Genomic DNA, 24,046 nt, shown 5'->3' on the forward strand with positions numbered 1-24,046 from the left:
TCTTGACGCCCCAAATTAGCTTCAGGTAAATGTTTCAATGTATAATGCTAAGAAAAATCTTTGGAAAGACCTTGTTTTCTGCTTTATTTGGTCATAAAATGTAATCTGACTTCCATCAGATTCACACATATACACAAACACAATAGGCACACAGAAACAATTATACTTTTTCATGTATGTATTGAACACATCCAATAAACCTTTACAGTACTGGTGGAAAAAACTTCTTTGGCAGCATGAGGTCATTGCTGCCAAAGAAGGTTTAAGGTTTAATGTCAGCAATGACCTCAATCAAACATTTCTAGTAGCTGTAGATTAGACTAACACATCGGCCAGAGGGAAACTCTTTTGGTTCCACCAGGTTATTTGGATGTCTGCTCTCTTTGTCCACAGCAGTTCTACTGCGCTGAAGTGACTAGATCACTCCAAAAGATGGGTTTTCTTTTTGTGGAGCCATTCTGAGGTTACTTAAGTACTTCGGTAATTCGGCTAATTGTCCTGTTGCATTACACAGCCTCTAGTGAGATTCATCTGTTCACAAAACATTCTTTCAGTAGTGTTGTGAGCCAGATGTTCTTTGGAAAACTTTACATGTGCAGCAATGGTTTTATTTTTATTTATTTTTTTAGAGCAATGGCTCCCTCCACCGTTGTCCATTGCAGGACACCATGTCTGTCCAAATTCTGCGTATGTTACACCACTCAGTTTGGTGCAACAGCAGCTGCATTAGTGGTGTAGAAAAAAGTTTATCTTTATTACTTCACCGGCAGGACTGGCAAGACATACAAGCTGTCGGTACTGCAGCACCGGGCACACACACATACAGACCAATGGCTTCATCTAAGACCTGCAACGTCTTCTATATCGCTTACCCTGCCACCTACTGGCAAGTGTAATAATAGATTATAGTTTACTGACCAAATAGTTGTTCCAGTATGCTATTAAACAAAATGTTACAATTAAAGTAACTGGACATGTACTACAAAAAAAATAAATATTTTTACAGGTGCCACACTAAGCTGGACTCGTCAACAGATGTTAGTCAACCTTTTCCGATAACTCCTTTAGGCCTGTGACTCCAGGGCTCTTCTTTTTTTTTTTTTTACCTCATACAGCATTCTTCTTTGTGCCCTTGCAGTAATCTCGGCCACTTCTTCTGAGATTTGTGACAGTTCCTAGTAACCTCTGTTTGTAGACAAATTGTCTGACTTCGGATAGATGGTCTTGAAGATGAGTCTGTAACCCCTTTCCACTTTTATATATCCTAAATCAATAATGAAGGTCTTCTGAGAGGCCTTTTCTTTGAGGCATGGTTCACAGAAACTGAGGTGTTTTGTGAATAGCAAACTCTAAAGGTTTCAGTGGTTTATAAGTGAAAGCCATGCTTATCCAGAACAGATAAACAGACGCCAAACTGCTTTAAAAAACATCCCCCATCCTGTAATTGTGTGATTTCAGTGTTTTAAAGCGATTCACCAAAATTAGAAATACAAATAATACAATTACTAACGAACTGAGGCAGCGTTGGACCAGTAACTGTTGTCTGGGAGGTAAAATTACTGATTTGTAAAAGGAATCTGGAGGCTTTGGAGAGAGCAAGAACAGCTTCATATTGAAAGTAATTTGTTTAGGTGGGCCCTTTGCCAATTTTTTTGCTGCCCCCACCCACACATTATCTGTCTGTGGTCTGTTATACTGTAGCAGTATTTTATACTGACTTTAAGCTGCCCAACTTTTACACCTAGCCGATGACTTCAGATAAAAACCAGCCTCTTGGCTAATTCTGGAATATTTACAGCAATATTCATTAATGTGCATTTTCCCTGAGAAATAAATAAATCAAACTAATAGAGATGTCAGAACCAGATTCAGACACAGAGCTCCTCAACAAGAGGGTCCTTATGTTCCCAATTGGTGATCCAGTCTGCTCTAGAGGTTAAAGGAAACTGGGAGCGTGCTTGGAAGATCAGCGTGTCGAATTTAGTGGCATCTAGGGGAGAAGTTTCAGATTGCAACTAACTGAACACAGCTCGCATCTGTATTTGCGACTAGGGCACGAGAATGTGCTGTGAAGTGTGTAAGAGAAACTACAGTGGATTCGAAACTCGCGAAAAACAGGAAAGGCCCTATGTACAGCCAGTGTTTGGTTTGTCCCTTCTGGGCTACTGTAGGTTCAACGATTCCTATATTCAAGTGATTATACACTGTTGAAAACATACCTATGAATATGAATATATTCCTTTTCAGCCAATAGAGCCTCCTTAATGTTACACAGTGAACCTTAAGGTCTCATCCAAGACGTCTCTCATTTCCTAGAACTGGATGGATTGTGAAATATCTTTGAACGTCACTGACAAGTTCAGGGCATCATGGTGGCCTAGGGGTAAAGACATGTACTGTCTTAACCATGTTCCTGGTTCCAATCCAGCTGGGGACCTTTGTTTGATAAAACACAAGTATCTCACGCTCTATGTTTCCTGTTTATTTCTTATTTCCTGACTATATAGTATCAATAAAAGCCATTTTTAAAATACTGTTTTTGCAGGTTGTATACAACAAAATCTGCATACTCAGCAACAGGAAATGAAACAAGACTATCGAACTTCTACTTTAAAGCTATTGCCAATTAAAATCAATAAGCAGGTAGCAAAATATTTTTCCAAAGAAGTATTGTTTGTTTTCTGAGGTAGTTCTGTAACTCATTCACCACCATCTGCAACTAATAACCTTCAGCTATAAACAGCTCCTACGTGTTCTTTTGTCTATTGCATTGTAGGACAATTGTCTATGTCAACAGATTGACTTTCATTTCATACATAAGTTTCCTTTTGTAACAAAAATAAAACTTAAGTACAACAAGTCTCTGGATTGTGAACTGTGCCCTTCAAATCATTTAGAAATTCAATTACATTTGATGTGTGGATGCCTTTTGTTGGACTTATTTCCTTCCCAACACTCAAAATTTGTGTCTGTATATCAGATGTTATTTTGTCTAGCAAGCTGAAATGAGTCTAAGTACTGTTACATTCCACCAGATTAATCTGTGGGTTCACACAGGGGTGGATCTGAAAGAGAAATTAATTTAATGATCTGTTATGGCCATATTTTAGACTAAATTAGAGGTTTAAGTTCGATGAAAAAAAGACTCGTTTTTAGGAAAAATGATCTGGAAATAAAACAATTTATTGGGTGACACTTTACAATGCCACCTTCATATATTACTATTGAATGCTTTGCTAATGTACCACAATAAGGTAATGTTTTTGAGCTAAAATATCTTCATTTGAGGGCTTTTCCAAGAAAATATTGAATATCAGCTACTACTGCATGCATGGTGTTGGAGTAATGAATAGCAAAACGGGGGCATGGTTCAGGTTTCTCATACAGTAGACAAAAGAAGAAACCAGACTGTGCAGTGCAGGTGTTGAGAGAGCAGAGCTACAGTTGCCCTTGTTTTTCACACCATGAATTATTAACAAAGCCAGTTCCCAATCAGTTCCCAGAGTCTCACAGCTGACCATCTTTTTGATTTAGAGCATTGGTGTGAAACTGATGACCCAGTTAATGTGGAACAGATGATAAACAGCAGCTGTTGACTGAAATCCAGATGCAGTTTCTCTCTTTCTCACCTCTGGCTCAGTTTGAAAGGATTTTATATTACTTGAAATAAGACTTCACCTGTAGTTGCTGCCTGTAAACTGATGTACATATAAACTTTGCTATGTGAGAGTTAACCACTAAGACGTGTCAGATCTTGCTCCAGTTATGTTCTGTTGGAAGACATTTATGCTTCATTTCTTGCCTTTCACTGCAACATTAATCACAGACTTTTGGATTGCAAACAACATAGAATAAAGTGACTGGTCATGCATTGATACATTTAAATAAAGGACCAAAGTTAAAAGTTCAATTCCTCCTGGTATCAAATCAAATCAACACATTCATCTTATTTTACTGAATGGTTTCGGATAAAAGTGAACCTGTGCAGCACAATCTGTAATCTATTGGAAGACACCTCTAATCTCTGTGTTGTTTGCAGTTTTCTTTAAAACTGCTTCCCAGTCATGTTGTGCTTTCATTCAGTTCAAAAGGAGATTGTCCATATAAGGCAGTGGTTACTATTTCGCAACCATCTCAGCTATGTTTTTATGAACTGAACAGATTTAACATCCAGCACTCAAGGCTGGACTTTCACTGCCAAATGCAATTACAAACAAATGCTGACTTGCTTTTGGGTTTGATATGGTGGCTCCTCATGATAATCCCTGAAGGTTAGGAAAGGTAAAGGTAAAGAGAGAACATAGTTTATATAAATACAGAGTGTTTGGGTTCAAGACTTGAATGTCCAGTGTGCAACATTTAGGAGGCTCTGTTGGCAGAAATTGAATATAATATTAATGTGTGTTTTCACTAGTATGAGCAGTTTTATCTACAGAGGGAGCGGGTCCTCTTCTACACAGTCCATCATGTTGAACTTCCATGTTTCTACAGTAGCCCAAAACGGACAAACCAAACTCTGGCTGTAAATAGGCCCAGTTGCGTTTTTTGTGGTTTTCTCAGACACCGTAGTTTCTCCTACACACTCGGAAGGCGAGCTGTTTGCATCTGCAACACACCCTAACTAACCCTAACACCACTAGATGCCATTAAATCCTACATACTGGTATTTGAAATTATTTTAGCTAAGGGCAAGCTCCTGTCTATGTTCAATGAACCCAATTGACATGCCATGTTTACTCACCTTTGATCACCTCAAAGCAAATAATTTACTCTGGTTAAAAACAACTTATTTACCCTCGATGTATCAGTTCCACTCAGGCATCAGCTCCCTTTTTAAACTGATTTTTAAACAGCAACTGCAGACAGATGCGGTTTGGTTATTTAATTTTTTCACTGACACAATGAACATTGTTCACTGCATCCTTAATCAGTTTGAAACAGGGCTCTCAAACTCAGTTTAGCTTGGGGGCACTTCAGTGTTCAAGTACTGCAAAAAAGTTTTTTTTTAAAAACTTTTAAAACATTTTTATATAATAATTGTATTTAATCTTTTTTGTTTGCAGCCAAACAACAAATGAAGGCCTGAAACCTTCTCTCTTCCTATCTGTGCACGCATCTGCAGGAACCTTTGTATATACATTTATGTTAATTAAACAACTACACAAAAAATTATAATAATCTTCCTTGCCAGATTATATTCTATTTTTGATATCATATCATGGACTAAAGGAAGGGGGATGGAGGGTGAGAAATGAACAGCAGTTTGAGAATCCTGATTTGTATTATCCAGTGTTTGCAATATTCCTCAAGGGGAAGGAATAACTGCAACCAGCAATATTGAGCAAGAACAGAGTTCCTAAATAAACAGCAAGTCAAGACTCCTCCTTGGCACTCGTAGAGACCTTGATAATCTCTTTCTGTCTTCCAAAATGTGTACACATTTCTGTGTGAAACGGCTGCGGGCTAGAGGTTCAAGACTTTATTGCAAAATATGATTGTTATCATAATGCCAATCACTAATCATAAACTAAGTAGGTGTGTGCAGACACTGGCAGACACTGCTGTTACATTGTGAGGTGACGGTAATAGGCAAAGAGTGATGCCTAGCACTGTTGTTCCCTCAAGGGGAATTCACAAGTGAAACTAAAGGAGCAATATGAGCAGTTCTGTACTGACAGAAAGTGTCACAGTTCACAGCGTAATATTTCATACTTCTGTAGAGGTCATAAATCCACAAAAACGAAAGTGCTTGAAATGGGTCAAATAAATTCCTGCAAACTGCCTGAAGAGCCAACATTTTGTCTTTTTTAAACTTCAGGACTTATAAGGAAGCAAGGAATCATTCAACATCCCAGTAGAAAATTGTTTGTAAACAGTTCAAATCTTGGCTGGATCCTGTACTATGTCCCCATCGGACAAGAAAATCTGAGGAAACAGTTAAAATCATTCTTTGAAAATACTTTTATTCCGATAAATGAATCTGGCCTTACTTATTGCTCAAGTTAGACCAGAATCCATGAAGCATTTATTGCCTTACAAAAAAAGCAAACATTAGCACAATACTTAACATAGATATTTACAAAATGAGAATAAAATTGTGCAAAAATTCTGTGTGCTCCAGATGTTTGGTGACAATCATAAAATTAGGATAATATTCACAAACATTTTAAATAAATATATATCAAATGAAGGCATTTTAGGCATCAGTTTAAAATGCACAAAAAAAACCCAAAACATTTTTCAAGACGGCTGCAGACTGGTTTTTAAATTGTGTCTATTGTTCCAGCCTCATGTGGTCTTAATTTTTTCCTTGCCTAGTCTCAGGTTTCATTTTTGTTGGACCAAGCATGTTCTCAGTGTCTCCCTTATCAGGATTACCTGTGACCTGGGATTAGTTCAACAGATTTATGCATTGACTAAGAGGGATTGTAGACGCTGATAGCCATACAGTGATTGATGAATGTTATGCGTCAGTAAGCTTGTGGTTGGTGACGTAATCAGAACAGAAAGCTGTAGCTAATTACTTAAGAAAGGTGCCCTAGTCTGTAAGCACTAATTGACTTACACTGCGGGACAGCAGAGCCCTCAGACTCCGACCAATATTGCACAACACAACTTAAATACTTCTCAACATGTAACATAACAGCTCACAGATTAAGAGAGCCTGAAGTGATTGAGGGGGTGTCAGCCAGTAAAAGGGAACATGTGTATGTGATGAAGTGTACCCACAACTAAAGCCAGTCCATTCATTTCTCATTACAATACAACACAGACAGCTGAGGGAGTGTGTTTTCCCACAGATGCTACAGACCACTTCTGTGGACTCCCATAATCATCAGGGTGAAGCGCTGAATAACCTACAGCTTCCACTGACCTCCTCTTCTGGACCTGATGGAGAAGGATCCGGTAGGTCCCCGTCAGTGGGCTCCTACTGTCTAAGCAGGAATTGTTTTGGAAATGGACTGTCACAATGCCAAGATCTGACAGCAAACCCTTCACTTCCTGCTCCTCCACACATAGAGCCTGGTTGGCCTGGGCAAAGTGAGCCGGGGACAGGGGCAGCAAGACATACGGACGAGGGTACTCGATCCCATTCAGCCAAGCACTGTTTGTAATCTGTGTGAGAGTGGAGCGGTCAGCAGGCACAGGCCGCAGCATGCCTTTAATGACCAGCTGGCATGGATCGGGCACATAAGCAGGGATGCTGTAGGCCCCCTGCAGGATGCAGCGTTTCAGCCTCCCCATGTTGTCCCCATAGAAGGGCATAGTGGCCGTCACCATGAAGTACAAGAGAATACCCAAAGCCCAGGTGTCTGAGAAGCGTCCGATGTAACCTTTTTCCTTAAACAGTTCAGGAGCAGCGTACGGTGGTGAGCCACAGAAGTTGGTGAGGAGCTCATTAGGGCCGCTCTCTGTGCTGAAACCAAAATCTCCGACCTTGATGCAGTAGCTGGTGGTGTAGAAGATGTTCTCTGCCTTAAGGTCTCTGTGGACGATTTTGTTGTCATGCTGAAATGTCACAAAAGAATCTGATTTGACATTTACTTTTAGGGAAAGAAAGTGTTTACAAAAATAACTTTAATGCTTTCATCATGTTACACAAACAGTATTCTATCAATTATATATTATCATTATTAGTGGTGTAAAAGTAACTAAGTACATTACTCAGGTTGTGTACTTGCACTTATATTTATAATTTTGTCTACTTTATACTTCTAACTAACTACATTTATGTTTTCCTTTTTAAATATATATTTATATGGCTGTTATAGTTACTAGTTACCTTTCAAATTAAGATTTTATATAAAGATATATTGTTTATAGTTTATAAAATACAATAAATTGTTGACAAAAATCTGTTTATGGTTGGGGTCCTTTGCCATTGTTAGCAGTTCTACCAAAGATAGATCTCCCCTCTAAACTTATATTAGGATTTAATTGAAATAATTGTTTTAGGTCCAAAGGAATAAAATCAAATCCAGATCCAATATTTCACAGTAAAAGCAAAACTGAGAGACAAGGCAATAATCTTACTACTTTCCTACCCTATTAGTCATCTCGAGCCCCCTCATCTTATCACTGTTTGGAAGGAGTGTCTGATGGAAAACAGGCAATATTCAGTTTCAATTCCTCAAAAATGGGTCATTATGGTGGCATAGGGGTTTAAGATGCTGACTGTATCTACAGTTTAAGGCTGACTGAGAAACTGTTGTTGCATGTTATCTCCCATGTCAGCTCTCCACTGACCGTTTACAGACTGAGCCTTTAAAACAATTACTCTTTATCTCAAATGCAGCTCTTACTCACTTTGAATATCTTCGTCATATCAGAATCAAAGGCTATGAAGCACAGACAGATAATGATTCAGACTGACACTGAAGCTCACCATGTGTTTAACGGCAGAGATTACTTGTGCAAACACCAGCTTAGTTTCCAGGTCATTCAGCTTCCCCCTGGTGGTGATTCGGGAGAACAGGTCTCCACCGCTGCCATACTCCATCACCAGATACAGCTTCCTGCTGGTTTCGAACACCTCGTAAAGTCGCACTATATTGGGGTGGCACAGCTTCTCCATGCAGCTGATTTCTGAGGAAGACATCGTCTGGGTCCTCTTATCCAGACGCAGCTTGTCCACGACTTTGATGGCTACTCTCTCTGAGACAGAAGAGGAGGGGACGCTTAGATGTTGAGATGGATTTAGAGAGGGTCTTACAAGGTCAAAGTTCAGAATAAGGACAGAGACATACTTAAGAGATTTAAACACATGCGAAAACACGGGAGATGGAAAAATATATTTTTTGTATCTAATTAAATTGGAAGATTGTTGCAGCATTATTTTGAGGTATGACAAAAATGTGGCTAAGAACCAAGAACCCCCCAACAGTTCAACCTGCACACACAAACAAAAGTACAACAAAACAGAACAACAACAGAAAATAAAAGCACTGCAGGGGTCAGGAAAGATCTTGAGATCAGAAAGGCTTATTCAGCGGATCAGTCTACATTATTCACAAACCCGTTAATATTATTCGTGTACAAAATCTCCCCAAAGTCAAACTGTGTACACAACAGTTAAGTGGTTTCAGGCTTAAGTGCGGCTGCCTAGACTGGACAGGATGTAATGCGTTTCACATTGGATCAAAGATTCATTATTCATTAAGATTCTAGCATTAATTTAATAAATAGAATAAATTAAATTAAATTGTTACTGTTGAACTCCAGTCCAGATCCTGGTCTCTTCTGAAAGGCAACTCTGTGGAGTTTTAGTGAATTGTTAAGTGATACTGAACAATAGACAAGGGGGTATGAATGTAGTGTTTTTTCCATAGGCTGTATAATTAAAAAGCCATTGTAAAACTCATTGGTCGGCAGTCCTGACTCCTGGCTAATCCAAAAATGTGGCAAGGAAGTGGAGCGTGAGGTGTAGCTGAGGTGGAATGATTTTAACATGGGGCCTTATTGAGATTGACTCACTACTGCACCACAGCCTCAAGTGGTCATTTGAGGGACTGCAGTTTTTGTTACATCAGCATTGGCTTGATTTCACAACCACTGAGGTTGTTGTTTTTCCCAGCCCCTTTTTTTATTTCTATGATTTTTATTGACACACGTTCACTTTTGTGTTTTGCATGCACTTCAAAGTTGTCATTCTGTGGGAGCTGAACGTGGTTTTCCCAGGGCTCCATAGCTTTGTGCATTCAAAAGTGTGTAGTTTGTCACGGTTGGGTAAGGATTCAACTGCTTGATAAGGGTTTAAAAGAAACAAAGAGAAATGAATGAATACATGGGACAAAACCACTCAAATAACTGATTCCTGACCTTTCGTCAAGGCATGAATGCCCAATCTGACCGTAGAGAAATTTCCCTGCCCAATCTCTCCACGCAGCTCGTAGAAGCCAACTCTCCGACCGAGCATCAGGTCATTGATGATCCTCTCATTGTGGGCCATGTCGTAGACGACCCTCTCAAATGGTGACTGCTTCATTCTCTCTGCTTCAGTCAGCTGTGGGATGGCAGCAGAAAAGGCAGGAGAGGCCAGGGGCTTGGCGCTCTTTTCCCCTTTCGGAGCCTCCTCTCTGGATGTTTTGCTCACTTTCTGCTTTGGCCATAGGCGCGACTTGATGGCTTGAAAATACATTTAAGAAAGAAGAGTGAATTAGAAAGCAGCGAAGATTTGGCATTCTGCAAAAATAAGTCAGCAGCATAGTGTGAAAGGACGATGCAGCCACATTAGGATAAATGCACTTTTAAGTCACCGCTAACATTACCTTTTTTGGAGCGTGTGTTAGCCGGATACCAAAGTTATTTTTGGAATGGCTCACTGACGTCTTAAGTAAGTGCAGAAGTAGTGTGACTACTCTACGTAAAGAACAGTGGTAATGAGATTGACCTCCATGTTAACTATGAACTGTGTGTGGTGAAACGTCTGGCCTCTTTTACAACAACCCTAACCTTCATCGTGGTTTGGGTTTACTTTATAAATTGTTGGTGTCTGTAGGCAAATGTTAACTGATAATATAGATTTCAATAAATAAATATTAACTGATATTTTATCCTTTTGTTTCACACATATAGTGTTTGAATAAACTGACATTAAATCTATTCTTTCTCAGGATGCAAGGAGAGCTTTCCTTATGTTATTTTATTTGACAAAGACTTTGTAATGTCTGTATCAGCTTTATAGGTCCAGGTAGGTGCAGATATATGTTTGGACTGTGTTAAAATGTTTCAACATATTTGTGTTCATTTAGGGTTAGTTAGGGTTAATGATGGACAAAAGCAGGATGTGTCAACCTTTCCTGTTTTTTTCTGTTCTGGGAACACAGGTCTTATTCACAGCACACAGTCCTCAGGTCTTAGCACATTTCTTTTAAAAACTGGCCAAAGTATTCACTTTCTGCCAAACAGGAAAGTATTTTGACTTTCTTTTATTGTGATGCTTAGACCCTTTTTTTGTTTTTACAGGAAACAGTGTATTAAGGTTTCAGCATTGAACAAAGAGTAGCGAGCATTAGGGTCAGATATCAGATTGTTCATCCGCCACAGCTTGAGCTCTGTGTAACCTCTTCAAGTGACAGCGCGTGTAAAGGGCGATGAGTTAAATAAAGCGGCAAATGGTCAATAACAACCACTGACATTGAATTCTTGTAAATTTACAGTGTGATAATAATACTATTCCTCGTCCTGATCACTGTAGGTTAAATTTAGCCCTGTGGTAAGCTCAGCTCTCAAGGTGAAAGGGATTACTCACTGCTTTTAGATACAGTATTAGTACAGGGGTCTAGTCAATTTGGAATGAATACAAAATTTTTCTCTTTTCTTTTGTTCGTACTGAATTTACTTGAATTGTGTGTATATTGTACTTTATTCTGTACATGTTACTTGTTGCTGTACACATTCTAATAGAAAGAACTTTTTAATTTACATGGAATGAAATATGCAAATTTTGGTAAATTAAATTGTCTTGCCAACAAAACTAATTTAATAAAATTATTATCTTGCTCCTCTGCATCGCTATGTACAGTACATCATACAATTTAGGACTAAACATGCATGTATATATTCAGTAGCCATACAACCATTTTGTTGGTTAATCAGCATTAAAAGGAAAAAGTTTGTGGTTGCCAGGTTATGAAGAATACTATTGGCTGATGTTTATCCTTTTTATTTGGCAGCAATGCAGTAAATATTAGTAAAACATAAATTCATTCTAGTATGGGTTTTTGACTTTCTAATAAACTACCAATGCTACAATTATATATGTTAAAAAGTCATTAATCGAGGGTTTACAATAATCCATCTTACAGACATGTGTCATGCTGGAGAACAAACATAACCAGAAGGTTTATTCATGAATTGAAGCGATTACTTACAGCTTATAAACTCTTTGTGAAGAGTGTCTTATTAAGAAATGTTAACCAAATTTATAAAAATACCAAACTTTCTGCAAACAGATCGGCAGACAGATAAATATTAGAAAAATACAAAGCAAATAAATTTACCTGCGAGCTGCGGGTCCTTCATGTATATCCCCCAGCTGTAACACCTGACTGTGACTGAACTGAATTGAGCTTGAGAGAACTAAATCACTCCTCACAATCCTATTAGCGCAGTGTATTAGTGGACAGCTCATTGAGTGATCTGACATTGACTAAAATGATGGAAATGCTGCATATACACTTTTAAAGAATAAACTGATCACACCTCATATTAGTTAGTTAATACTGAATAACTGTTGATAAATAATGAATGTAAGCTACTGGAATTTTTTATTTTATGTTTTAAATTATTTTTCCTGAATATAGTAAATTAGTTGAAGGAGAAACTGTAACATTTATAGTTAATTATGTCAGACCGCTACACCAAGCTTTACTGACATTCAACTCTAAAAAATATTGTATGATATGAATAACAGTATACATATCAACAGTAGATGTAACATGTTTGTTTTGTTTTTTTTACAGTAAAATCCTGTTGTAAACAATTATAAACTCAAAGCACAGTAACATAGCACACATTAGGGATTACAATTATTGAAACATCACATATATAAACAGCAATTATAAATTAAATTCAGGAAGCTCTTTTTTTAAAGTATTTTTTGGGGGCTTTTATTGCCTTTATGATAGTGATAGCTGGAGATGGACAGCAAGGGGGGGCAGAGAAGGGGGATGGCAGGCAGCAAAGGGCCACAGGTCGGATTCGAACCCTGGGCCGCTGCAGCAAGGACTCAGCCTCAGTACATGGGTCACCAGCTCTACCCACTGAGATAACGGGGCGCCCAGGAAGCTCTTTTATATAGTAGAAAAAATGAATATTTTGAAGGACATGCAAAAAAGGAAATAATCTTTTTACTTAGTTTAAGTCATTGCTGCTTCTTTATTTTTATTTAGCAGTTTTAGCTAAAGAATGGGAATATAGGAAAACATAATTTAAACTGCTTTAATCAATATTTAATATTGACAGTGGGTCAATTACTAAATGTATGTCAAAGGACTCACTCATATTGATGGACCCACAGAAAAGTCTGCAATTCTCCTCAACTCTATGCAGCATTTTGGCATCTTTAAGCACTTTGTTTTGTTTCCTGACACTTATTTGTTTTGATTTCAGTCCAATGACAGACAACTGCAAAAAGCATTTAGCATTAGCATTAGGTTTGTAATTTTCCTCAGGAATTGGTGGAGACCAAAACAGAACTAAAAATAGACTGAATGTTGGACTCAACACGACTCAAACTGAATGCAAATGTTGCTCCATGTCTGCTACATGTGTAAATAAGCACAATTTTAAACAGTTTGCCATTATCAGCTCTACAAGGAGACAGCAGGATGCTGTGTTTGACTCACAGCTTGTGTCTGCTGCCCCCATGTGGCCAAAAAAAGGTTTAAGAAAGTAAGTAAAGTTCGGATTTATATTTGTAATTTTCTGTGTATGGAACTTGCCAAAAATATATACATAGTATAAAACTCATCTTCCACTCACTAAATTGTTTAAATAAGTTAAAATCACAATAAAATCTCACTAGTAACACCACATTATCGTCCAAGGCAACTTGCTTTGATTGACACTCAGTCCAGCCAATAGCCACAGCTTGGTTCGCAATCTGTCCAATCACAGTTGAAGATTAGTTGGCGGGAGAGGAAAAGGCGGGACCTCGGGCTGGCTGGCTGACCAATCAGCGCGAACCTCTGACTGAAAGACCGGAAGCACATGCTGGCGCGCTGCTGCCGATGTTGTTGTCACCTGTGACATGTAGCTAGAAAACCGTAGTGATTTATTTGTGTTTTTTATAAACTATAACCTTTGTGTAAATAATCAAAGAATGGCAGCAACGGTCGCTACACCTGTCACCCCCACGGAGCACGACCCGGACCGGTGTGGGAGTGAGGAGGAGAGCCGCGGGGCCGAGGCGGAGGAGGAGAGCAGCCAGCAGCAGACAGGCCCCGCTGCCTCCGTGACCCACAGCCGGCTGTCCAAACTCCCGCTGGCCCGCATCAAGGCGCTCATGAAGACCGACCCAGACGTGTCACTCGCCAGCCAGGAGTCTGTGTTCATCATCGCTAAAGCCACGGTAAAGAAATCACTAAGTGTGGGACTATTTACATTTGAATAACGAGATGTTTGTCTACAATCTGGTTCAATAGGGTTCTTCTCAGTATTATGTGATCAATGTGTTCAGTAAAGTTTACTATAAACTCCACCGGCTATAGATGCAGCCACTGAACTGCACTTTCATCAGAAGATTATATCATTGAGTGTGTGTGTGTGTGTGTGTGTGATAATCACATAATCAATATTACTATAAAACACTGTAGCAGTCTCATACAACAGTGTTACATTTTCTCCAGGTCCATATCTATATAGGTGGGAAAATATCAGTCATTTTTGTTTCTGTTTTTGGTTTAAATAACAGAATATTGATGTGTTTTGTTTATTTCTTGCAGGAGTTGTTTGTTGAGATGATTGCCAAAGATTCCCTGGTGTACGCCCAGCAAGGGAAGAGGAAAACCTTGCAGAGAAAGGACTTGGGTAAGTGCTGTAAAGACATCCTGAATACAGTCTGCACATACGTAAACAGTCAGTGGGCTTTAAGATGTGTTTACTGTGTTATTGTTCAGATGATGGACTCAGAGAGGGTGGATTTTTATAGAGGACGTTGGATTGTTTTGGTTAATGTGCGTACATCTAGTTTTACCTTTTTTCTCTTTTTTTTTGTCTCTATAGACAACGCAATAGAGGCCATTGATGAATTTGCATTTCTTGAAGGTAAGCCTTGTCAGGACATGTTGATTTACATGAATAATTGTTCATGTTCCAGGTTGAATAAATCTCCCACGTGTAAAATAAGAATACCAAAGACCAAACATACATCATACTTCATGCAGATGTGTGCACATGTATTATTTGTTTTTACACCAGTACAGTTTATTCAGTACTAATTCTTCTTTATTTTCTCTGTAGGCACACTAGATTAAACCCGGCTTCAGGAAAGGAGAACATTGAATATCTGCAACCATCCAAGAAACTTTCTGTCGCAGAGATACAATTTGTTGTGATGAACCTTTGTGGTACTTTTGTAAGTCAAACTCTCAGATTGGATATTTATAAATGCTTTTCTAAAATGTGCCGTTAAGATTTTTCATACTTAACTTTGAAGACATCAGTGGTAGTGTGTAAATGTTTTGTAAATATTTGTGAAATACTGCTGTACAATTAAATAAATTTAAGTTTTAAACAACCAATGTCTGTGAGACGTCTTCAACAGTTTGTTACACACTCAATTAATAGTAAATCTGCAAGAGACATATTGTCGTTCAAGTTTATAAGATTTTCCACAGTACATAGTACACAAATATGTACTGATATGTATGTTGAAACAGGTTGCGATGTAACAGTTACAGGCCGGGAATCTGATGTCCGTCAAGTCCAATTACAAATTCACAACAGACCTTGAATACTTAACTATAACTTATACTTTTTCTGTTTACTGTTTATACCAGTAACATATATTAACATTTTATTACTACACAAAAACTGCTCCAAAAAACATCAAAAATAGTTAAAAACAGCCACAAGTCTTCAGTTTTGAGAGTCGGTCAATTGAACTTCCATAAAACCTACAGAAATTAATATATATATGTATACTGGAGTTTTAATATTCTTGTGCAGATATATACTTTTCTACAGATCATGGTTAAGTGTTGGTATTCTTTATTGGTACGTTTTCTAAAACATTGTTATAAACTTGGAAGGGTAGTTGTGATATGACGTGCTGAGGGCGGCATTGCTAGCATGTTTTGTTTTTTAAACACTAACCACGTCCCTTTCTCATCAGTATATTTGTAGTTTTTTCAGTTCTCAATGACTGTAGCTGCCACATGCTGTTTTCACTTGCATTCACACAGTTAAGTTGGTGTTTTTCACACTGGCCGAACACTGCAGGAGAGATATGACAATATATATTGTGTGTAATGATAGAAAAAAATCTTCATATTTTTACAGTTTTTTTTTAAGTTACATCACAAATCCCACTCTCTGCTGTTTCTCTGTGCCTTAACATGTCGCTGGACGTTAAAATACCTGGATGGTGAATAATAATATTTTATATTTTGATACACGGTTAATTGAATATGTGTAACTACCTTTTATTTGTTGAGTATATAATTAAAAATATAATAAGAAATAGGTCTTTCCATGTGGTAATTTATATAATATCCATTTATTTTTAATTTAATGTACAGCTCTTGCAGTACTCCTGGTGGCCAGTTTGGGCCTGCAAATACGATATCTATCTACAAAGTTTGCTAATGACTTTATGGTTGAAATGTTGGACACAAAAAGTCATTTTCTCTCTCTTAATTATGTTATTATGTTAATTATTTATTATGCAATCTGAAAAACTAGCAGCACTAATAATCGGGGGTGTTATGTATCTGCTCAGTCAATCTTGCCAATGAGAAAAAATGCAGGCGAGATGTTTCTAAGTGAGATGTAAGCAACACTGACAGTTGCCATCGTTCTGCATTGTGTAGCTTTCTCCTGTCTTCCTCTAAAGCTCAGATGGATAATCTTTAACATTCTGCACCAAAGTGTGTCAAGACCTCTGTCCAGGGTGCTGATCCCGGGACCTCCAGGGATGCAGGAGCTGTCCACGGTACTACCCCTTGTTGACGCGTTTAAAGGAAGGCTTTCTGCTACTAGTAATGATGTGATATAATCTTAACCAGCTGGATTTGCCGAGTTAAACTGATTTTATTGTGGGAAACTTGGCAGTGAATTCAGCTATTTTGAGTTTTTTTGTTTGTTTATTTTATTATTTTAGGGCCGCACACTGGTATTTACTTTTCATCTTGTTGTGATGATATGTTTCTGTACCTCGACGTATTTTATGTTGATTTGAATTTGCTGGCTAATATGTCACTGACATAAACCACGTGTAAAAAGGGAAAATATGCCTCAAAAAAGATTTGAAACCATGTTTTTACCCTTCAATATTAAAATGAACTCACGACCTGTGCCCTGTTTAATTTAGTATATAATTTATACAAACTTTAAGGCCCTTTCGATTATTTTGCATCGTTGAACCGCAGGTTCCTGAAGGAGTTTACAGCCCCGGTTGCAGGTTTTAAGGCCAATATTGTTGTAATATAGTTTGTATATTGTACAGATGGAATAATAGAGTTTAAAAATCAGATGACGATATATATCTGCGGATACAGTTTTTTTTTTCAACATAAACATATCAAATTATTTGATAAGAATACCTTAAAATGACATATCTGTCAACATTTCTGCACTACTGTTAATATTTGTCTACATTGATAATATCTGTGATAAGCTAATGTCAGCCGGGTCAATGTCAGTATTTTGAATCAAAGAAAACTATTTGTTATAGATCAAAACAGTAAATCTCTCGGAAAAGAGTTCAATATATAATATCATGATTAATACTCCATTTTGCTGCAACAGCAGTACATTTTAGACATGTATACAGTACCATACTTACCGGTGGTGAAATGGTAAAGGTTAGATTTCTTTCTCAACACAAAGACTTGTATGACACTGAGAAAATCACATAGAGCTTCGAGTTTGCATTAGGAATGTATCTGAATCTCTCAAGACCTGAGATATGTGTTGTTCTTCCTGGCAGCATTTGTTAAACACATCCAAAGTGTTCAGTTTCACACTCTAGGCACAGTCAAGACCCCTTGAGTTTTTGCAGTGGGGATTTTCAAAATAAATGCCTGAGTGTGTTTAAGCTGATTTTCTGGGTTTAGTGTTTCGGGGAGTAATGAAACAGAGCTGTGAGAAGCACAGATGTTTGGTTCCAGAAGAGCACCAGTCAACTCCCTGCAGAGGAATGCCTCACTGGCACGAGGAACATGGAGTACTCTTTTCTTATAAAATATAATCACATGTTGAAGGATTGGACATCATTTTATTTCTACAGTCAATAAAGACATTCCATTAAGGAAATCTCATGTGAAAAGAAAATGTAGAGCCTCCCCCCTGTCCAGAGCAAGACATGAACAATGAATCTCTGACTGGCTGGTCTAATGGTCTTCTTTTACTGTATATTGATGGAATAATTACATGCTGAGAGAATAAACTTTAACACATTTGTTTCAAATAAACTAGTGAAACAAATTAGAATGACATTTGTAATCGTCACAGGTACAGATTAGAGGGAAATTATTTTACCTTAAATACAACCAGGTCTTTTCTAAAAAAAAAAATGGGATATTGCTGCTTTTAAGATCCTTGAAGTTAAAGGAATAGTTTAACATTTTGGGAAATGCACTTATTTGCTTTCTTTCTGAGAGTTAGATGAGAACATCAATAGCACTCCCATGTCTGTATGCTAAATGTGAAGCTAAAGCCAACGGGAGATTAGGCAGCAGGAGTGTGTCTATGTTCCCAGTTCTAGGGTTAGGGGGTTAGAGAACCCTGGGAACATAGACACAGTCCTGACCCTCAAGTGGCTAGCTTGACTCTGAACAAGAGTCTGCCGCCATGCTAGCAGCTCTATGAAGCTGTACTGAGGCACAGCCGTGCTTTGAGCTAGCATCATAACGTGTTCACTATGACAATGGTCACATTATGTTTCAGAATTATGATGTTTAGCATGTTCACCATCTTAATTGAACATGTTAGCATGCTGACATTATCTCATTAGAATTAAACACAAAGAACAGCTGAGGCTGATCCGTCATTTATTTTTCAACCAAAGAACTGAACACGTTGAAATTTTGACCTGATGATGGTGCTAGATGTTAAGATAAGGCATGACCAGATTTATTACAATTCATCCTAAAGTGGGATTTGAATGTTTGTACCAGCTGTTACTTGACTGTCCATCATAAAAATTACAGACAGTTGAGGCGGAGCAGCCAGAGGACACCAGAGGGAAAAGCAGAAAACATTTTCTCCATAAAATATGATCCAGTAAATCAAAATGATCTTGAAGCTTTTATTTTAAAGGCCCAGCGTGTAGGATTTACTGGCAGATTGCAACTCCCTCGCTTCACCCTCCCCCTTCCAAGCAAAACATTTGTGTAAGAGCATCCTATAAATGATTTCCAGATCATTGTGGGAGAGAAACAGGATTTGGGGGTAATAAAATAGATGTGCCCCTGGTCAAAAGGTTGAGTTTATGATAGGAAGAGCCAGGGGGAAGTCACACATCAAAGGACCATTTGGTGAGAGAGACCTGGATTTACAGGAGTAACATTTGCAAGACACACAGGGGGTTTCATTGTTTGTGATGTAATGAGATGCACTGAAATGTATATAAGGGAGAGCATTTTGGAAGTCGGGAGAGAACATCCATGACGTGACCTTCTCTCCATGCAGCATGAAGTAAAGTGACTTGATTATCACACCGGCTTGAAAGTTCTTCAGAGACTTAGCACTTCTCAACTTTGGGAAGAATTTCCACGACATCATCTTAATGTCTTTAGTGCGGAAAAGAAAAAATATGCTGTTCATCATTCTGCTTTCAGACCTGCATTCCATGCAGCTTGTTGTCTGTTTTGTACACCTCCCTGTTTGGCTTGTTTCAAAGATTAGTCGAAGTATTGCCCCCTGCATTTTATCCCTCGGAAATCCCTTTCAGGTACAGTAAGATCTCTTAGGCTGCATGTTCAGCGCAGTGAACCGAGCTGTCCAACATCTCCAGGAGGCCATACTATCCCTCCATATATCTCAGGCTCTTCACCCCCTCAAAGAGGAAGACATTAGCTCCACTATTCACTGCTATTGCTTTTATTTCTTATTGCCCACATGTTTGTGAGTCCTACACCTTGAGGAGATATTTTATTCGCTGCAAAGATATGCAGAAAATGTATCTGGCTCACAAGCCGACCTGTAGTCATGTGGAAGGTATGTTTTTGCAGCTGACATTCCAACCTGATTTCTTAGGTCAGTTTCTTGAACAGTTAACTCCACCCCTAACACACACACACACACACACACACACACACACACACACACACACACATATATACACACATTTTTATCCCAACCTCAGTGCACAGACTGCATATTTTCACATCCAGGGTTCGGATATGTATGCCCATAAAGGACATAGTGTTGCCTTATGTCTGAATACATCTTCTTCCAACAAGTGTTTCGGGAGCCAAAGGATCATTTGTTCAACGTTGAGATCTTAACCACAGGAATTTAGGCAGGCCCATATTGATCAAGCCTTACAAAATGTGTCCATTACATGTCCCACATTAGTGTCTAAAACAATATTTCCTTGCATGAGAGGAGACTCATGGTTCCTGTATTGCCTTGCCAATGTACTTAACACAGAGTACAGTTTGTCCAGAACATTTAGGCTAATGAAGTCTGATGTATTGTTTTAATTTGTAAACTTAATTTATGTATTTTCAACCTTGGGAACACTTTTATAGCAGTTTTCACCTTATAATTTCTGAAAGGGTATTAAGAAAGAAAGGGTAATAGAACTGCTCCAGTGGTTTTAGTGAGACAGATTTATTAGTGATGTACCAGTATGTCGCATTCCTGTGTCATTTTTGTTTTGCAATGTACCATGGTTCCCCTTGCAGATAACTGGCCAACATAAATAACATGGCTATCTACAATGGAAAATGATACCAGAAACCTTTTCAGCTATCTAAACCATCAACTATAAATGCCAGACATTGGTGTCAATCCAACAGGAATAACTTGAGGGAAGTTTTTCCACCATCCAACAGCAGCCTCGGTAGCTCAGAATCAGATACAGCCACAAGACATGTTACATTTTTATTGACATTCAAGGATGCAATCTTACACAAATGTGAATGTTCACTAATTTGTTGTCATTCTGGGAGGACTTGGAACTTACTAACTATAGTTAAATAACCCCAGGTACAAAGAAAATAAATTGTGAAATTATTATGATTCCATGAATCACAGCGTTCCCGGTTCATGTCTGGCCCATGGACCGTTTCATTTGTTGTTTTTCCCCTCATTTCCTGTCATCTCTCTTCTGTGTTCCTCTAATAAAAGCATAACAAGTCCCAAAAATAAAACTCTAGTGAAAAATAGATTACTATCAGAATGAAGACCACCCCAAATGAGGTGGTCTGGGTGGTTGAAATGTGCACCTGTAACCTCTCATGGTGTTCAGAAGTACACTGCATTGCTGCAGCAAGATAAACCAGTGGAGGTGAAAGGGTAATTTCTAACTAAGAAATTTTAAGTGTGCCTGACTCTGGCGATTTATCGGCAAACTGTTAGAACGCTTATAAAAGTCATAGCACTAGTCCCCTGGCCGAGCCGCACTTTTTGTGTATGTGCAACCAAAACTGCGGGAGGAGTAGTCGAAAAATTACACGTAGAGAAAAATGCCTGTTCACAATCAAGCTTGTGAGGGGCAGGCTTTGGTTGCCAAGCATCCAGGGCCAGGCCAGAGCAGTTAAGAGCAGCTGCGTGCTTTGTCTGTCTTTGACTCCTGAGACAGAAATCTGAAATGAAATGAACCCCCTCAAACCATTGGCCAGGAACGACCGAAATGAAAACCGAAAAGACCGTGAGCATCATCATCTTGTTGACCATAGGAATGCCGAGTTTCAGTGGCTAAAGTTAAAAAATGGGACCTCAGGAGATTGAGGAAGAACAGGTGCAACAAGCTCCTTTCAAAATTTCTCCTGTCCAATTTACATGACAGTAAATGTGAGTGGGTGTTGCTGGCACATCAGTGCGTTTCCCGCCAAAACCGTCTGACAGCTTCAGCAGTGTTATCACTGCGACCCCATCGGTTTACCTACGTTTCTATCTATAAATGATTTCTGTAGAGTGACATTTGTGGCCTTGAGAGCAGTTTACAAATTTATTTTTCGACAAATTTTTCTCTCACTCTCCACTCTAGGGATGATGTCACACACTCTAGTCTGCGAGCATTCTACAAATACACGCCCATTCATTTTTTGGCCTGGTTTTTGGTGATTTATCGGCAAACTGTTTGGTGAAACGCTAGAAAAGTCATAGCACTAATCTCCCGGCCAAGCTGCACGTTCTGATACCTTTTTTGTGTATGTGCGACCAAAACTGCAGGAGGAGTAGTCGACCCGAAAAATGTACGGAAGACGTATGAGGAATAATAGTAGTGTGCTTTTCAGGCACACTAATTATTTACACTTGCATTTAGAAGAACTCAGCCAAAGTTATCATAAAAAAGTATTCAGACCCGTTGACGACAAGTTCTGTGTATTATGATGAGATTATTTCTTGATATTGCAGCTTTCATTGTATTTGGGTGTCATTGTAGTTTCAGAGGTAAAAATCTTCTTAATGGTTTGTACATAAGTTTGGGTGACGAGAACACTTTAAGGACATGGGAATAAGCAGTACTCTAAGCAGAAGGCAACACAATCAAAGACATTCAAATATTTCCTGGCCACAGTAAGTGTGAATAGAGTAACACTACTGTGATAACTCACTGGGTGGTGTTTCAGACCTGCTGAAGCAGACAACAACAAAATCGTGTATTTCCTCATTAATAAGAATTACAGCTCAATTACAGGTATCGAATAGCAAGACACACTAATCACTAGGACAATTTAGTGTGTCAACAAAGCAATGTGGCAACATTTGTGTATGTGTCATACCTAATCAGGTCTGTGATCGATCATTGTTGAGTTGTTGTTGGCGGCATTTTCTGACTTTGGCATCTTTGTTTCTCCTTTTTCTCTACCACAAGGTTGGTTCAAAGGAATATCTTTTTGAAACAGATGCAGGCCTACATCAATTTCTCTGGTTTTCTCCCCATATAATCAGGTCCTGATGCTGTTTTCCATTGAAGCCTTGTTATAATGGATGTAGATGCTTGACTCCAGCTTATTCTTGTGGTGTTCAGTTATGGAAACTATAACAATTTTATTATGATTTATGGGCAGACAGGGAGAGGCTGCAAAGACATATTTTTCAAACATCTGAATCACTTTATTGGCCAAATACATTACATTTACTTGGTGACATTGGTGCATTCTCATGAGCCAAGCCATAAAAAAGAAATAAAAGTGGTTCTGTTTCATATTGGCTGCCTAACTTCCAAGTTTGTTCTGTAAATTGGAGACACGATTAGGAGAGCTAAACAAAAGAATGTAAGATTTATCTTTATTTGTTTGAAGAAAAAGACTTTGTGACATTTATTACTAGAAACTTGAAAAGCCTGCCTTAAAACAAGTTTGTGGTGAGTAAAATCAAACATAGAACGGTGTGTCATCAACGTAGAATTAAAACATTGTTTTGATTATAACCTGAACAAGTGGGAGCATAAAAACAGCAAGAGGTCGAAGACTGAACCTTGTGGAACACCTCTTTCAAAATAAGCAGATAAAGAGGGGACAAGAGATGAACGAGACAAAGGAGACATTATTTAAAACAACAAGAATCATTAACAACAAAAACACAATTACAGGTTAAGTTCAGTTTTAAATGGTACAAGAAAAACATATACTATACATATAACGTCAGCTCTACAACAGGCACTTTTAAACCATTTATAAGGTTAGGTATAGCTAATAAATTCAGTTTATCACTGTTTCTAAGTGTGTTTGGCATTTTGTCTGGAATCCCGCAGAGAACATAACTCTGCTACAAGACTGATCCAGATGCACAAGTCAGATACGCCTACTGTTCGGTTACCTTATACAGCTACATACCAGGGTAAATTGGATACTATCTGGAGATTAATTTTTTTGCAAATGAAATGCCAAATCAAGACATGTGATATGATTCTTTGTTGATTTCACCTATTAAATTGATTCAGTCTTGGAGGGGAAAATGCACTGAGGATAAGAGACAAAATGAGGGAGGAATTTAAAGCCACAAATGAGACAAATGAGGCTTGGCATCCAGAGTGAAGAGGCAGGAAAGGAGAAATGAGTGAGAGGTGAGATGAGTGTAAAAGAAAAAGAGAATCAGGGAGGGAGTTTAGCTGAGCGTGAGAATGACTGAAAATGGATAAACAGAGGGTGGGAGGGAAAGACGGTAAGACAGAAAAAGAGAGGTGGTGGTGGAAGTGAGTGAG

The 24,046-nt window shown here is 38.4% G+C and overlaps 2 protein-coding genes across 4 annotated transcripts; one reads left to right on the forward strand and one right to left on the reverse strand.

Moving 5' to 3' along the window:
• Nucleotides 1-5,943: 5,943 nt before the first annotated feature.
• On the reverse strand, nt 5,944-12,061 carry LOC127350100 (serine/threonine-protein kinase NIM1). 3 transcript variants are annotated; one of them, XM_051376360.1, is made up of 5 exons: nt 12,003-12,061; nt 9,820-10,125; nt 8,387-8,655; nt 8,046-8,096; nt 5,944-7,509 (listed from the first exon to the last, which is right to left on the reverse strand). In XM_051376360.1, exons 1-5 carry the CDS (start codon nt 12,022-12,024, stop codon nt 6,757-6,759), a joined length of 1,401 nt encoding a protein of 466 aa, XP_051232320.1. In that variant the 5' UTR covers nt 12,025-12,061; the 3' UTR covers nt 5,944-6,756. The 3 variants fall into 3 exon arrangements, with proteins under 3 accessions (XP_051232320.1, XP_051232321.1, XP_051232322.1); XM_051376361.1 differs by lacking the exon at nt 8,046-8,096; XM_051376362.1 differs by lacking the exons at nt 9,820-10,125; nt 12,003-12,061 and adding an exon at nt 9,210-9,813.
• Nucleotides 12,062-13,701: 1,640 nt separating this feature from the next.
• pole4 (polymerase (DNA-directed), epsilon 4, accessory subunit) lies at nt 13,702-15,245 on the forward strand. Its single transcript, XM_051376386.1, has 4 exons — nt 13,702-14,074; nt 14,448-14,532; nt 14,728-14,769; nt 14,965-15,245. Exons 1-4 carry the CDS (start codon nt 13,826-13,828, stop codon nt 14,976-14,978), a joined length of 390 nt encoding a protein of 129 aa, XP_051232346.1. The 5' UTR covers nt 13,702-13,825; the 3' UTR covers nt 14,979-15,245.
• The last annotated feature ends 8,801 nt before the right edge of the window (nt 15,246-24,046 follow it).

This window comes from Dicentrarchus labrax, unplaced genomic scaffold, assembly GCF_905237075.1.
Source record: "Dicentrarchus labrax unplaced genomic scaffold, dlabrax2021, whole genome shotgun sequence".
NCBI classification, from domain to species: Eukaryota; Metazoa; Chordata; class Actinopteri; family Moronidae; genus Dicentrarchus; species Dicentrarchus labrax.